General features: G+C 42.4%; 1 protein-coding gene across 1 annotated transcript in view; it reads left to right on the top strand.

The window, feature by feature from the left end:
- The window catches only part of LOC140715538 (immunoglobulin superfamily member 1-like), a 68918-nt gene that overhangs the window by 16228 nt on the left and 34842 nt on the right, over positions 1-17848 (top strand). The window contains exons 6-9 of the mRNA XM_073027892.1: positions 2091-2384; positions 5382-5675; positions 8674-8967; positions 11980-12273. Of these exons, the coding sequence (XP_072883993.1) occupies positions 2091-2384; positions 5382-5675; positions 8674-8967; positions 11980-12273 (1176 nt within the window). The remainder of the gene's footprint in view (positions 1-2090; positions 2385-5381; positions 5676-8673; positions 8968-11979; positions 12274-17848) is intronic.

Below are 17848 nucleotides of genomic sequence, written 5' to 3'. Positions count from 1 at the left end.
AGAATTCAAAAAGAAGCAGAGGTGCTGCAGTGATTTCTTGGTCAGTAAAGTTACGTGTTAGGCCCAGAACAGTTGGTCTCCTCTGAAGGAATAACACCGAGCAATGAAACAATGCTGTCCCTTTGCACCTTTGATTGTCAGATGATGTCTGGTTCATAGATCTCTGCTTTCCTCCTTCTGTAATAGTTTGTTGCTATGGCACGCCTCAAGAATATTTTCAATCCCTCTCCTGTATGCTAATTCGTCACCACTTTTCATTCGCTCTAAGACAGTGGTCTCGTCAGTAAATTTGAATGAGACATTGAAGCTGTGCATAACCGTACAGTTGTAAATGTTAAGTGAGTCGAGCAGGGGGCTAAGCTCATAGACTGGTGCTGCAGCTGTGTTAGACCATAAGACCGTAAGAAGTAGAGCAGAATTAGGCCATTCGGCCTATCGAGTCTGCTCTGCCATTTAATAGTGGGCTGATCGAATTCTTCCAGTCCATCCCACTCCCCTGCTTACACTCTCTGCTCTTTGATGCCTTGGCTAATCAAGAACTTTTGTATCACTGCCTTAAATGCACCCAATGACTGGGCCTACATAGCTGCTCATGGCAACGAATTCCACTGATTTACCACCCTCTGATTAAAGTAATTTCTCTGCATCTCAGTTCTTCAATCCTGACGTCATGCCCTCTTGTCCTATAATCCTCTGCCATGGGAAATAACTTCATCATATCTGATCTATTCAGGGCTTTTAACATTCGGAATATTTCTCTGAGATACCCCCTCATTCTCCTGAACCTCGGAATGTTCGGGAGAATGTTCAGGAGAAGCAACCGAAGCTCGGAATGCAGAGTTTCCAATCCTGCAGACAAGTTTCACTAATAGCTACAATATCAAACATCCAGCTGTTGTTCCATGCCCTGAGCACATCTGTCATTCGTAGGACACTTATTTCATGGATATACTGTTTATGTAGCTCAGGGCGTAAGTGCACCATGCTCAACATTTTGATTCCTGACTTTGTCTAAGGTACTAACAACATCTAACTCCACAACCTTTCCACTAACTGTTCTCACACGTAGTTCCCATTCACCGCAATCTCTAGGATCATCCTCACCAACGCACTGCCCCCAGCACTGTGCAGCACGAGCAAAACATTCCGATGGGATATTAGTCCCAACCAGCTCAGCTGCAAACCGACTCTTCTGTACAGGTCTCATCTTCGATGGTAAGGAGCCCAATGAACCAAACATCTCATGCTCTTCCTCCTGTACCAAATCGTCGGCCACATGTTAAAATGAAAATTCCTCTTATTTCTGCCATCACTAAAACATGGCACGAGCAGCAATCGTGCAGGACTGTCAGTACCTCCTTCTGAACTCCCTATTTTTTCTGTTTCCCCTTCAGCTGTCAGCTTGTGGTTTTGTATTGCCATCTGCTTCTGTCCCACTCCTGCGCTATTCCAGCCCCTGTATTGCAGAGTACTCCATCTCTCATCTGTTTCTCATTATTACTTGTATTCCTGCCACCTGGATCTCATTGTGCTCCACCTATAATCTGTCTCTCTGTTTGTTTCTCGGTGTATTTTAGTCCTGTCTTTTCACCTGTTTGTTGTCAGATTGTGCCAGTGAGTTTTCCTGAGACATTCCAGCATTGATATCTGAACTCTGTCCGTCTCAATATCGACTCTGTCCATTGCCCGATTCTGGATTTCGCTGGAATTTTTAGCCTCCAACTGAACTTTGACGCCGACTTTGTTGCCCCCACCCCCGGATTTGCTACTCTGTAAATATCATAGTACGTGGTCTGTGGTTGGATCTCTGCGTCAGCTTCCTGACAAAGCAATAACTCTGGAGGTGCAATCATTTAACTTAGCAAAGCTTTCTTGTGGATCATTCATTCAAGCGTACAGACATACGGCACTTATTGCCTGCAGGAAATTCTATTTCTGCAAACACATCTTCAGAGGGGGCGTGTTATATAATGGTAATTATGCATGAGAAATATATAGTTGCACACAACGAGCTTTGCACGGGAGCTAATGAGAGTATTGATTACGTATCTTGTGCACAGTCTGAATCAAATCATTTTCTTTCTTTGCAGCTCGGCCACAAAAACCTCGAATATCAAATAACCGACCTGACATGGTCTATTTGTCAGATGAGTCGGTTGTACTTACTTGTCAGACAACTGATCAGGAATATTCCGGTGACACCTTTCGCTTGTACAACGATGGATACCTAGTAAATGAAGAGCTTTCATACCGAAACAGCGCAACGTTCACCATCTCAAACGGAGGAGTTGCTCCGAGGGATTATTACTGTGATTACACGCGCAAGCTGTCCGGTAGAAGCATATCATCACCAGAAAGCGACAGAATAAAGATAACGGTCGTGGGTGAGTTGTTTAATTTGTTCTCCCGTTCAACCAGGTGATATATGCTCGCGATTAGAACAATAATATTACGACTGAGAGGTCTAGCCTGCGGTACAGCAAACAAAATTTACATTCAGACCCACCTTGGTTTGATGCTTGTGTATTCTGGTCAATTATACGTCTTCCTTCAATCTTCCCATTTCCCCTCGTCAGTCACGGTTTTTGCAGACATTCGGACATGATGGACACAATTGAAATTTTGATGTTCAAAGTAAGTTCATAATTGAAGTAAATATATGTCACCATATCCAATCCTGTGGTACACGTTCTTGCGAGCACATTCAAAGAATCCACAGTAGAATTTCAACCATAATAGAATCAATGACCGACCATACCAATGTGGATGCTGAATCAGTGTGCAAAAGACAACGAATTCCAAATACAAAAAGAGAAATAATACAAATAATACAAACGATGTATCTTAACAACATGAGATGAAGAGTCATTGAAAGCGAGTTGATAGCTTGTGGGTATATTCCAAGGGCGGGGCAAATGACGTTGAGGGAAGATGTTCCCTTAAGTTCAAGAGGCTGATGATTGAAGGGTAGTAACTGTTCCTGAAGATAGTGGTGTGAATTCTGAGGGTGCTGTACATTCTTCCTGATTATGCAGCGAGAAGAACGTAAGTGCTGGATAGTGGCATCCCTGATGATTGATGCTGATTTCCTGCCATAATTCTTCGTGCAGGTATGTTTTGTGGTGTTGAAGGCTTTACCTGTGATAGACTGGGATATCCAATCCTTTTTCTAGGATGTTCCGTTCAAGGTTGTCCGTGATTTCGGTGAGCTGGGATAGAGTCAGCAGTCAGTCAATAAACGCTCCACTACGCATGTACTGAAACTCGGCAAAGTTGTAGATGAAATGCCCAATCCTTGAGAATTCAAAAAGAAGCAGAGGTGCTGCAGTGATTTCTTGGTCAGTAAAGTTACGTGTTAGGCCCAGAACAGTTGGTCTCCTCTGAAGGAATAACACCGAGCAATGAAACAATGCTGTCCCTTTGCACCTTTGATTGTCAGATGATGTCTGGTTCATAGATCTCTGCTTTCCTCCTTCTGTAATAGTTTGTTGCTATGGCACGCCTCAAGAATATTTTCAATCCCTCTCCTGTATGCTAATTCGTCACCACTTTTCATTCGCTCTAAGACAGTGGTCTCGTCAGTAAATTTGAATGAGACATTGAAGCTGTGCATAACCGTACAGTTGTAAATGTTAAGTGAGTCGAGCAGGGGGCTAAGCTCATAGACTGGTGCTGCAGCTGTGTTAGACCATAAGACCGTAAGAAGTAGAGCAGAATTAGGCCATTCGGCCTATCGAGTCTGCTCTGCCATTTAATAGTGGGCTGATCGAATTCTTCCAGTCCATCCCACTCCCCTGCTTACACTCTCTGCTCTTTGATGCCTTGGCTAATCAAGAACTTTTGTATCACTGCCTTAAATGCACCCAATGACTGGGCCTACATAGCTGCTCATGGCAACGAATTCCACTGATTTACCACCCTCTGATTAAAGTAATTTCTCTGCATCTCAGTTCTTCAATCCTGACGTCATGCCCTCTTGTCCTATAATCCTCTGCCATGGGAAATAACTTCATCATATCTGATCTATTCAGGGCTTTTAACATTCGGAATATTTCTCTGAGATACCCCCTCATTCTCCTGAACCTCGGAATGTTCGGGAGAATGTTCAGGAGAAGCAACCGAAGCTCGGAATGCAGAGTTTCCAATCCTGCAGACAAGTTTCACTAATAGCTACAATATCAAACATCCAGCTGTTGTTCCATGCCCTGAGCACATCTGTCATTCGTAGGACACTTATTTCATGGATATACTGTTTATGTAGCTCAGGGCGTAAGTGCACCATGCTCAACATTTTGATTCCTGACTTTGTCTAAGGTACTAACAACATCTAACTCCACAACCTTTCCACTAACTGTTCTCACACGTAGTTCCCATTCACCGCAATCTCTAGGATCATCCTCACCAACGCACTGCCCCCAGCACTGTGCAGCACGAGCAAAACATTCCGATGGGATATTAGTCCCAACCAGCTCAGCTGCAAACCGACTCTTCTGTACAGGTCTCATCTTCGATGGTAAGGAGCCCAATGAACCAAACATCTCATGCTCTTCCTCCTGTACCAAATCCTCGGCCACATATTAAAATGAAAATTCCTCTTATTTCTGCCATCACTAAAACATGGCACGAGCAGCAATCGTGCAGGACTGTCAGTACCTCCTTCTGAACTCTCTATTTTTTCTGTTTCCCCTTCAGCTGTCAGCTTGTGGTTTTGTATTGCCATCTGCTTCTGTCCCACTCCTGCGCTATTCCAGCCCCTGTATTGCAGAGTACTCCATCTCTCATCTGTTTCTCATTATTACTTGTATTCCTGCCACCTGGGTCTCATTGTGCTCCACCTATAATCTGTCTCTCTGTTTATTTCTCGGTGTATTTCAGTCCTGTCTTTTCACCTGTTTGTTGTCAGATTGTGCCAGTGAGTTTTCCTGAGACATTCCAGCATTGATATCTGAACTCTGTCCGTCTCAATATCGACTCTGTCCATTGCCCGATTCTGGATTTCGCTGGAATTTTTAGTCTCCAACTGAACTTTGACGCCGACTTTGTTGCCCCCACCCCCCGGATTTGCTACTCTGTAAATATCATAGTGTGTGCTCTGTGGTTGGATCTCTGCTTCAGCTTCCTGACAAAGCATTAACTCTGGAGGTGCAATCATTTAACTTAGCAAAGCTTTCTTGTGGATCATTCATTCAAGCATACAGACATACGGCACTTATTGCCTCCAGGAAATTCTATTTCTGCAAATACATCTTCAGATGTATATAATGGTAATTATGCATGAGAAATATGTAGTTGCACACAACGAGCTTTGCATGGGAGCTAATGAGAACATTGATTACGTATCTTGTGCACAGTCTGAATCAATTCATTTTCTTTCCTTGCAGCTCGGCCACAAAAACCTCAAATATCAAGTAACAGAGCTGATAAGGTCTATTTGTCAGATGAGTCGGTTGTACTTACTTGTCAGACAACTGATCAGGAGTATTCCAGTGACACCTTTCGCTTGTACAACGATGGACACCTAGTAAATGAAGAGCTTTCATACCGAAACAGCGCAACGTTCACCATCACAAACGGAGGAATTGCTCCGAGGGATTACTACTGTGATTACACGTGCACGGTGTCCGATAGAAGCATATCATCACCAGAAAGCGACAGAATAAAGTTAACGGTCATGGGTGAGTTGTTTAATTTGTTCTACAGTTCAACCAGGTGATATATGCGCGCGATTAGAACAATAATATTACGACTGAGAGGTCTAGCCTGTGGTACAGCAAACAAAATTTACATTCAGACCCACCTTGGTTTGATGCTTGTGTATTCTGGTCAATTATACGTCTTCCTTCAATCTTCCCATTTCCCCTCGTGAATCACGGTTTTTGCAGACATTCGGACATGATGGACACAATTGAAATTTCGACGTTCAAAGTAAGTTCATTATTGAAGTAAATATATGTTACCATATCCAACCCTGCGGTTCACTTTCTTGCGAGCACACTCACCGAATCCACAGGAGAATATCAACCATAATAGAATCAATGAAAGACCATACCAATGTGGATGCTGAATCAGTGTGCAAAAGATAACGAATTCCAAATGCAAACAGAAATAATACGATTAATACAAAATATGCCTCTCAAGAACATGAGATGAAGAGTCATTGAAAGCGAGTTGATAGCATTTGGGAATATTTCAAGGGCGGGGCAAGTGACGTTGAGGGAAGATGTTCACTTAGGTTCTAGAGGCTGATGATTGAAGGGTAGTAACTGTTTCTGAAGATAGTGGTGTGAATCCTGAGGGTCCTGTACATTCTTCCTGAATAAGCAGCGAGAAGAACGTAAGTGCTGGAGAGTGGCGTCCCTGATGATTGATGCTGATTTCCTGCGACAATTCTTCGTGCAGATACGTTTCATGGTGCTGAAGGCTTCATCCGTGATAGACTGGGATATCCAATCCTTTTTCTAGGATGTTCCATTCAAGGATTTCCGTGATTTCGGTGAGCTGGAATGCAGTCAGCAGTCAGTCGATAAACGTTCCACTACACATGTACAGAAACTCGTCAAAGTTGTAGATGAAATGTCAAATCCTTGAGAATTCAAAAGGAAGTGGAGGTGCTGCAGTGCTTTCTTGGTCAGTAAAGTTACGTGTTAGGCCCAGAACAGTTGGTCTTCTCTGAAGGAATAACACTGAGCAATGAAACACTGCTGAACCTTTCGAACATTGACTGTCTGATGAGGTCTGCTTCATTGATGTCTGCTTTCCTCCTTCTGTAATAGTTTGTTGTTATGCACACCTCAGTCATGTTTTCAATCTCTCTCCTGTATGCTAATTCGTCACCACTTTTCATTCGCTCTAAGACAGTGGTCTCGTCAGTAAATTTGAATGAGACATTGAAGCTATGCGTAACCGTAGAGTCATAAATGTTAAGTGAGTCGAGCAGGGGGCTAAGCTCATAGTCTGGTGCTGCAGCTGTGTTAGACCATACGACAATAAGAAGTAGGGCAGAATTACGCCATTTTGCCTATCGCGTCTGCTCCTCCATTTAATAGTGGGCTGATCGAATTCTTCCAGTCCATCCCACTCCCCTGCTTACACTCTATACCCTTTGATGCCTTGGCTAATCAAGAATATTTCAATCACTGCCTTAAATGCACCCAATGACTGGGCCTACATAGCGGCTCACGGCAACGAATTCCACTGATTTACCAGCCTCTTTCTCCGCATCTCAGTTCTTCAATCCTGATGTTGTGCCTTCTTGTCCTATAATCCTCTGCCATGGGAAATAACTTTGTCATATCTGATCTGTTCATGCCTTTTAACTTTCGGAATATTTCTCTGGGATACCCCCTCATTCTCCTGAACCTCGGAATGTTCAGGAGAATATTGAGGAGAAGCAACCGAAGCTCGGAATGAAGAGTTTACAATCCTGCAGACAAGTTTCACTAATAGCTACAATATCAAACATCCAGCTGTTGTTCCATGCCCTGAGCACATCTGTCTTTCGTACAACACTTATTTGATGGACATCCTGTTTATGTAGCTCAGGGCGTTGGTGCACCATGCTCAACAGTTTGATTCCTGACTTTGTCTGAGGTACTAACAACATCTAACTCCACAACATTTCCACTAACTGTTCTGGCATCGTAGTTCCCATTCACCGCAATCTCTAGGATCATCCTCACCAACACACTGCCCCCAGCCCCGTGCAGCACTAGCAGCACTTTCCGATGGGATAATAGTCCCCACCAGCTCAGCTGCAAACCGTCTCTTCTGTACAAGTCTCCCCTTCGGCGGTAAGGAGCCCAATAATCCAAACATCTGATGCTCTCTATCCTGTACCAAATCCTAGGGTCGTGTGAAACTGTAAAGTCTTCCTATATTTCTGCCTTCTCTAAAACCGGCACGAACAGCAATCGTGCAGGTCTGTCAGTACTTCCAGCTGAACACATTTTTTTTTCTTTTACCTTAGCTGTCAGCCTGTGGTTTTGTATGGCCTCATTCTTCTGTCCCCGCTCCTGCTCTCCTCCGGCCTCTCTATTACAGAATACTCCGTCTCTCATCTGTTTCTCATTATTACTTGTATTCCTGCCACCTGGGTCTCATTGTGCTGCACCTATCATCTGTCTCTCTGTTTATTTCTCAGTGTATTTCAGTCCTGCATTTTCACCAGTTTGTTGTCAGATTGTGCCAGTGAGTTTTCCTGAGACATTCCAGCATTGATATCTGAACTCTGTCCATCTCAATATCGACTCTGTCCATTGCCCGATTCTGGATTTCTCTGGCAATTTTAGTCTCCTCCTGAACTTTGAGGCCGACTTTGTTGCCCCCACCCCCCGGATTTGCTACTCTGTGAATATTATAGTGCGCACTGTACGTTGTCTGTGGTTGGATCTCTGCTTCAGCTTGCTGACAAGGCAATAACTCTGGAGGTGCAATCATTTAACTTAGCAAAGCTTTCTTGTGGATCATTCATTCAAGCGTACAGACATACGGCACTTATTGCCTCCAGGAAATTCTATTTCTGCAAATACATCTTCAGAAGGGGCGAGTTATATAATGGTAATTATGCATGAGAAATATGTAGTTACACACAACGAGTTTTGCACGGGAGCTAATGAGAACATTGATTACGTATCTTGTGCACAGTCTGAATCAATTCATTTTCCTTCCTTGCAGATCGGCCACAAAAACCTCAAATATCAAGTAACAGACCTGATAAGGTCTATGTGTCAGATGAGTCGGTTATACTTACTTGTCGGAAAACTGATCAGGAATATTACGGTGACACCTTTCGCTTGTACAACAATGGACACCTAGTAAAGGAAAAGCTGTCACTGCGAAACAGCGCGATGTTCACCATCGCAAACGGAGGAGTTGCTCCGTGGGATTACTCCTGTGATTACACACGCACAGTGTCCGGTAGAAGCATATCATCACCAGAAAGCAACAGAATAAAGATAATGGTCATGGGTGAGTTGTTTAATTTGTTCTCCAGTTCAACCAGGTGATATATACTCGCGATTAGAACAATAATATTATGACTGAGAGGTCTAGTCTATGGTACAGCAAACAAAATTTACATTCACAATCTCCTTGGTTTGACGCTTGTGTACTACGGCCAAGTATAGCTCTTCCTTCAATCTTCCCGTTTCCCATCGTGAATCACATTTATTTTTGCAGACATTCTGACATGATGGGCACAATTGAAAGTTTGATGTTCAAAGTAAGTTCATTATTGAAGTAAATATATCTTACCATATCCAACCCTGTTGTGCACGTTCTTCCGAGCACGTTCGTAAAATCCACAGTAGAAAATCAACCATAATAGAGTCAATGAATGACCATACCAATGTGGATGCTGAATCAGTTTGCAAAAGATAACGAATTCCAAATGCAAAAAGAAATAATACGATTAATACAAAAGATGTATCTTAAGAACATGAGATTAAGAGTCATTGAAAGCGAGTTGATAGCTTGTGGGAATATTTCAACGGCGGGGCAAGTGACGTTGAGGGAAGATGTTCCCTTCAGTTCAAGAGGCGGATGATTGAAGAGTAGTAACTGTTCCTGAAGATAGTTGTGTGAATCCTGAGGGTGCTGTATATTCTTCCTGATTATCCAACGAGAAGAACATAAGTGCTGGATAGTGGCGTCCCTGTTGATTGATGCTGATTTCCTGCGACAATTCTTCATGCAGATATGTTTCATGGTGTTGAAGGCTTTACCCGTGATAGACTGGGATATCCAATCCTTTTTCTAGGATGTTCCGTTCAAGGTTGTCCGTCATTTCGTTGGGCTGGGATAGAGTCATCAGTCGGTCAATAACCGCTCCACTACACATGTACTGAAACTCGGCAAAGTTGTCGATGTAATGCCCAATCCTTGAGAATTCAAAAGGAAGTAGAGGTGCTGCAGTGCTTTCTTGGTCATTAGAGTTACGTGTTAGGCCCAGAACAGTTGGTCTCCTCTGAAGGAATAACACCGAGCAATGAAACAATGCTGTCCCTTTGCACCTTTGATTGCCAGATGAGGTCTGGTTCATAGATCTCGGCTTTCCTCCTTCTGTAATAGTTTGTTGTTATGGCACGCCTCAGGAATATTTTCAATCTCTCTACTGTATGCTAATTCGTCACCACTTTTCATTCGCTCTACGACAGTGGTCTCGTCAGTAAACTTGAATGAGCCTTTGAAGCTGTGCATAACCGTACAGTCATAAATGTTAAGTAAATCGAGCAGGGGGCTAAGCTCATAGACTGGTGCTGCAGCTGTGTTAGACCATAAGACCGTAAGAAGTAGGGAAGAATTAGGCCATTCGGCCTATCAAGTCTGCTCCGCCATTTAATAATGGGCTGATCGAATTCTTCCAGTCCATCCCACTCCCCTGCTTACACCCTATATCCTTTGATGCCTTTGCAAATCAAGAACTCTTCAATCACGGCCTAAATACACCCAATGACTGTGCCTACATAGCTGCTCACAGCAAAAAATTCCCCTGATTAACCACGCTCTGAGTAAAGTAATTTCTCTGCATCTCAGTTCTTCAATCCTGACGTCGTGCCCTCTTGTCCTATAATCCTCTGCCATGGGAAATAACTTTGTCAGATCTGATTTGTTCAGGCCTTTTAACATTCAGAATATTTCTCTGAGATACCCCTCATTGTCCTGAACCTCGGAATGTTCAGGAGAATATTGAGGAGAAGCAAACGAAGCTCGGAATGAAGAGTTTACAATCGTGCAGACAAGTTTCACTAATAGCTACAATATCAAACAACCAGCTGTTGTTCCATGCCCTGAGCACATCTGTCTTTCGTACGACAGTTATTTCATGGATATACTGTTTATGTAGCTCAGGGCGTTGGTGCACCATGCTCAACATTTTGATTCCTGACTTTGTCTGAGGTACTAACAACATCTAACTCGACAACCTTTCCACTAAATGTTCTGGCACCGTAGCTCCCATTCGCCGCAATCTCTAGGATCATCCTCACCAACACACTACCCCAGCCCCGTGCAGCACTAGCAACACGTTCCAATCGGATATAACTCCCCACCAGCTCAGCTGCAAACCGTCTCTTCTGTACAAGTCTCACCTTCCGTGGTAAAGAGCCCAATGATCCTAACATCTGATGCACTCTATCCTGGACCAAATCCTAGGCTCGTGTGAAACTGTAAAATCTTTATATATTTCTGCCTTCTCCAAAACATGGCACGAGCAGCAATCGTGCAGGTCTGTTAGTACCTCCAGCTGTAAACTCTTTTTTTCTTTTACCTTAGCTGTCAGCCTGTGGTTTTGTATTGCGTCATGCTTCTGTCCCCGCTCCTGCTCTCCTCCGGCCCCTCTATTACAGAATACACCGTCTCACATCTGTTTCCCATTATTACTTGTATTCCTGCCAGCTGGGTCTCATTCTGCTGCACCTATCATCTGTCTCTCAGTTTATTTCTCAGTGTATTTCAGTCCTGAATTTTCACCTGTTTGTTGTCAGAATCTGCCAGTGAGATTTCCTGAGACATTCCATCATTGATATCTGAACTCTGTCCGTCTCAATATCGACTCTGTCCATTCCCCGATTCTGGATTTCTCTGGCAATTTTTAGTCTCCTCCTGAACTTTGACGCCGACTTTGTTGCCCCCACCCCTCAGATTTGCTACTCTGTAAATATCATAGTGCGCACTGTACGTGGTCTGTGGTTGGATCTCTGCTTCAGCTTCCTGACAAGGTAATAGCTCCGGAGGTGCAATCATTTAACTTAGCAAAGCTTTCTTGTGGATCATTCATTCAAGCATAGAGACTTGCGGCACTTATTGCCTGCAGGAAATTCTATTTCTGCAAATACATCTTCAGAGGGGGTGAGTTATATAATGCCAATTATGCATGAGAAATATATTGTTGCACACAACGAGTTTTGCGCGGGAGCTAATGAGAACATTGATTAGGTATCTTGCGCACAGTCTGAATCAATTCATTTTCTTTCCTTGCAGCTCGGCCACAAAAACCTCAAATATCAAGTAACAGAGCTGATAAGGTCTATGTGTCAGATGAGTCTGTTCGACTTACTTGTCGGAAAACTGATCAGGAATATTACGGTGACACCTTTCGCTTGTACAACAATGGACACCTAGTAAAGGAAAAGCTGTTATGGCGAAACAGCGCGACATTCACCATCTCAAACGGACGAGTTGCTCCGTGGGATTACTACTGTGATTACACGCGCACGGTGTCCAGTAGAAGAATATCATCACCAGAAAGCAACAGAATAAAGATAACGGTCATGGGTGAGTTGTTTAATTTGTTCTCCAGTTCAACCAGGTGATATATGCTCGCGATTAGAACAATAATATTATGACTGAGATGTCTAGCCTGTGGTACAACAAACAAAATTTACATTCACACTCTCCTTTGTTTGATGCTTGTGTACTACGGCCAAGTATACCTCTTCCTTCAATCTTCCCGTTTCTCCTCGTGAATCACAATTTTTTTGCAGACATTCGGACATGATGGGCACAATTGAAAATTCGATATTCAAAGTAAGTTCATTATTGAAGTAAATATATGTTACTATATCCAACCCTGAGGTACAGGTTCTTGCGAGCACAATCAAAAAATCCACAGTAGAATATCAACCATAATAGACTCAATGAATGACCATACCAATGTGGATGCTGAATCAGTGTACAAAAGATAACGAATTCCAAATACAAAAAGAAATAATACGAATAATACAAACGATGTATCATAAGACCATGAGATGAAGAGTCATTGAAAGTGAGTTGATAGCTTGTGGGGATATTTCAAGGGCGGGGCAAGTGACGTTGAGGGAAGATGTTCCCTTAAGTTCAAGAGGTGGATGACTGAAGGGTAGTAACTGATCCTGAAGATAGTGGTGTGAATCCTTAGGGTGCTGAATATTCTTCCTGATTATGCAGCGAGAAGAACGTAAGTGCTGGATAGTGGCCTCCCTGATGATTGATGCTGATTTCCTGCGACAATTCTTCGTGCAGGTATGTTTCGTGGTGTTGAAGGCTTTACCCATGATAGACAGGGATATCCAATCCTTTTTCTGGGATGTTCCGTTTAAGGTTGTCCGTGATTTCGTTGGGCTGGGGTAGAGTCAGCAGTCGGTCAATAAACGCTCCACTACTCATGTATAGAAACTCGGCAAATTTGTAGATGTAATGCCCAATCCTGGAGAATTCAAAAAGAAGTAGAGGTGCTGCAGTGCTTTCTTGGTCATTAGAGTTACGTGCTAGGCCCAGAACAGTTGGTCTCCTCTGAAGGAATAACACCGAGCAATGAAACAATGCTGTCCCTTTGCACTTTTGATTGTCAGATGAGGTGTGGTTCATAGATCTCTGCTTTCCTCCTTCTGAAATAGTTTGTTGTTATGGCACGCCTCAGGAATATTTTGAATCTCTCTCCTGTATGTTAATTCGTCACCACTTTTTATTCGCTCTACGACAGTGGTCTCGTCAGTAAACTTGAATGAGACATTGAAGCTGTGCATAACCGTACAGTCATAAATGTTAAATGAGTCGAGCAGGGGGCTAAGCTCATAGACTGGTGCTGCAGCTGTGTTAGTCCATCATACCTTAAGAAGTAGGGCAGAATTAGGCCATTCGGCCTATCGAGTCTGCTCTGCCATTTAATAGTGGGCTGATCGAATTCCATCCCACTCCCCTGCTTACAACCTATACCCTTTGATGCCTTGGCTAATCAAGAACTCTTCAATCACGGCCTTAAATACACCCAATGACTGGGCCTAAATAGCTGCTCACGGCAACAAATTCCATTGATTTACCACCGTCTGACTAAAGTAATTTCTCTGCATCTGACTTCTTCAATCCTGACGTCGTGCCCTCTTGTCCTATAATCCTCTACCATGGGAAGTAACCTTGTCAGATCTTATTTGTTCAGGCCTTTTAACATTCAAAATATTTCTCTGTGATACCCCTCATTGTCCTGAACCTCGGAATGTTCAGGAGAATATTGAGGAGAAGCAACCGAAGCTCGGAATGAAGAGCTTACAATGCTGCAGACAAGTTTCACTAATAGTTACAATATCAAACATCCAGCTGTTGTTCCATGCCCTGAGCACATCTGTCTTTCGTACGACACTTATTTGATGGACATACTGTTTATGTAGCTCAGGGCGTTGGTGCACCATGCTCAACATTTTGATTCCTGACTTTGTCTGTGGTACTAACAACATCTAACTCCACATCCTTTCCACTAACTCTTCTGGCACCGTAGTTCCCATTCACCGCAATCTCTAAGATCATCCTCACCAACACACTGCCCCCAACTCCGTGCAGCACTAGCAACACTTTCCGATGGGATAATAGTCCCCACCAGCTCAGCTGCAAACCGTCTCTTCTGTACAAGTCTCACCTTCGGTGGTAAGGAGCCCAATCATCCAAACATCTGATGCTCTCTATCCTGTACCAAATGTTAGGCTTGTGTGAAATTGTATAATCTTCTGTTGCGTACCTGTGGGTAACTTGTACTTGTCACGTGACAGTGGTGTTGAAGCTATTCTGGACTTAAGGTAGTGGTCTTGTGACGGTGGAGTGACATCATTTTCCCATCAATAGAGGTCATGTGACAGGTTTTTTTTACAGGGTATAAATGGAGGACCCCTCCCTGTGAGGAGGGGCAGTTCGTGGCTCGATTTGCCATTTTGACTCCATGCCACTATGTGGTCCAATATTATGATGCAGTTTGGTTGAAAGGTGGAGTTTTATTTAATGACTGAAGTTTAAAAGGTCATTGCTGGCAGTTTCTTCATAATACTGCCAGTTAAAAATCAGTGGAGAGTGAAGATCGGAGTTCGGGAGCTAAAAGATCGAGGAAAGTCGATTTCGACGGTGAAACAGGTTCGACCTTGTTTGATCCTCATTCGGAAGGAATTCGCTGACTGTCCCCGTGTTAATCCCTGCGAAAAATTGCAGAAAGGATTGGGTACAGTTTTCTAATGGAAAGGTCAGTGCCTTTAAGCCGTTTCATTTTCATCTTTGTAAATTCTCCGGGTAAAGTATAGTTCGACCCCGCAACAACGCGACGTGAAAGAGAATTTAAATCGTTTAAAAAGTCTCTCCTTCAATGGACTGTAAGCATCTTGAACTTTTGCCGTACTACGTTGAAGAACTGATTTTGCAACATCGCTTTAAGAACTGTGTTTGCTTTATTCCTTTAAGAACTGTTTAAGCTGCCGCACAGCAGCTGATTTCCGGTTACGTTAGTGGTTTGTTTACTTTTGGGGGTTTGTTTTTCAGTATTTAATAAATGTTTTATTTGTTATAAAAAACCCTGCCTCACTTATATATTTATTGTTGCTGAATCCGTAACATAAATATGGGGGCTTGTCCGGGATGAACCATTTTTGAGTTTAAATGCTTGTTAAATTTTGAATCGGTGTTTTGGAAAAGGGGAATACTCGATTCTTTTGTTTGATTGGCTTGTGAGTGGTATTCGGCAACAATGAATATTGATGAGTTTCTGGCTTCGCCAGATGTGGAGTTGTTAGCGAAGGCGAGAAAAACTGAGGTGTCTGAGATAGCTAGTAGATTAAGGGTATTTCGAAGTCGACATCGAATGCTGTAATACAGAGAAAAATCGCGTCACACTATGTAGATTCGGGTGATTTTGATTAATCGATTTTAGAGTCGTTTCCAATAAGTAATCTAGAGATGTAGTTGCAAATCGAACAAATGAAGTGGGAGCATTGTAGGTTAGAAGCTGATAATAAAAAAAGGGAATTTGAATATGCGATGGCGGAATTAAGGTCTGAGAATCAGTCTTCTGGTTCTAGAAAACCGTTTGCTGCTAGTCAAGAAATTAAATTGGACCCTCCATTTAGTGAAACAGAAGTAGAAAGATATTTCCAACATTTTGAAACAATTGCTCAGATTTCAGAGTGGCCGAAAGATAAATGGTCAGTGTTGTTACAGAGTGTAATTATAGACAAAGCACAACACTTTTATACAGCTTTAACTGCTGCGCAAGCACTAGATTATGATATTGTGAAAGAGCGGATTTTGAAAGCATACGAATTGGTCCCAGAAGCGTATCGAGAAAGATTCAGAAGTTTGAAGAAGTCTGTGGAAAACACTTATGTGGAATTTGCCTATGATAAAGCTGTGTGTTTTGAGAGATGGGTTTCCTCTAAAAATGTAAATGGGGACTATAATACATTGAAAGAGCTGATTTTAATGGAGTAATTTAGAAGAAGCATCCCTGTTGAAGTAAGGACCTACTTAAATGAGAGGGATACTGATACATTGCAGGACTCTGCTAGATTAGCCGATGAGTATGTTTTAATCCATAAGAATAAATTTCCTCAGGGCCGAATTTTTAAGAGGAAAAATAACACAGAGACTCAAGGTAAATCAGAAATTAAATCAGAAGTTAATGAGAAAGGTAAGCAGGAAGGAAAACCTGTGAAGGAAAAACAGTTTGGTCCTATTTGTAACTATTGTAGGAAACCTGGCCATGTAATAGCTAACTGTTTCCGATTGGAAAAAGAATGAGAAGGAAGCAGTCCCAGATGCTTGTGTGCAACATACTGAAGCACCTTTAACATTACAGGGTTTGATAAACATGAATGAGGTTTTGTTAGAGTCTGACCAAGTTAAAAAGGGATATGATCATTTAATAACTGAAGGGTTTGTATCATTGAAAGAAGGATCTACTCCGGTGCCAATAAAAATCCTTCGGGATACTGGAGCTTCTCAATCACTGATGTTAGACAGTGTATTGAAGTTTAATGAAGAGTCTGATGCTGGTGAGGTAAATTATATACGAGGTGCTGGGAGTGCTTTTATGCCTGTACATTTGCATAAAGTAAATTTAAAGTCCGGGTTAGTTACAGGATTTGTTAAAGTAGGATTACAGCCTAGCTTACCTGTGAAGGATAATTCTTTATTGTTAGGTACAGACTTGGCAGGTGGACAAGTTTTTCCTGAAGTGCATTTGACAATGGAGTCAGAGGAACCAGAGATGAATTCTAACACAGATTCTTCCTGTGTTGTCACTACAGCTATGGCTAAAAAGATTGATGCGCAGAATGAGGTTGTTACTCATGACTATTCAACTCAGGATTCGAGTTTTGAGGATGTGTCAGAGACTTTCTTACCTTCATTGTTTGAACAAGATTCTTGGAGTAAGTCTGACTATGAAGATTTATCTCTGTCTCGGAAGGAGCTGATAGCAGAGCAGAATAGAGACCCTGAGATTATAAAATTAAAATAACAAGCTCTACCAGATAGTGAAAATGAGAAGATGCCAGCAGGATATTACTTGGAAAAAGGAGTGTTGATGAGGAAGTGGAGACCACCTACAATTCCTGCCAGTGATGAATGGAATATTGTTTACCAGGTAGTTGTCCCTAAAGTTTATCGAAATGAGATTTTGACTTTAGCTCATAGTGTGCCCTTAGGTGAACATCAAGGGGTAAGGAAAACTGTGGACAGGATTTTAAAACATTTTTACAGGCCTGGTCTAAGAAAAGATGTGGTGATGTTTGGTAAAACGTGCCGTGCTTGTCAAATTGTGGGTAAACCAAATCAAGTTACACCAGTGGCTCCATTACAACCTATTCCAGAATTTGGTGAACTGTTTTCTAAAGTTATTATAGATTGTGTCGGTCCATTACCAAAGATAAAAACTGGTTATCAGTACTTGTTGACTATCATGTGTACTTCGTCGAGGTTTCCAGAGGTAGTACCACTTAGGAATATAACAGCTAAAACTGTGACAAAGGCTCTTATAAAATTCTTTACTTATTTTGGATTACCTAAGGAAATACAAACTGATCAAGGCAGTAATTTTATGTCTGGATTGTTTCAACAGATA

This window comes from Hemitrygon akajei, chromosome 24 (genome assembly GCF_048418815.1).
Source record: "Hemitrygon akajei chromosome 24, sHemAka1.3, whole genome shotgun sequence".
NCBI classification, from domain to species: Eukaryota; Metazoa; Chordata; class Chondrichthyes; order Myliobatiformes; family Dasyatidae; genus Hemitrygon; species Hemitrygon akajei.
The sequence above is the reverse complement of the archived record's forward strand: the minus strand, read 5'-3'. Positions and strand labels throughout refer to the sequence as shown.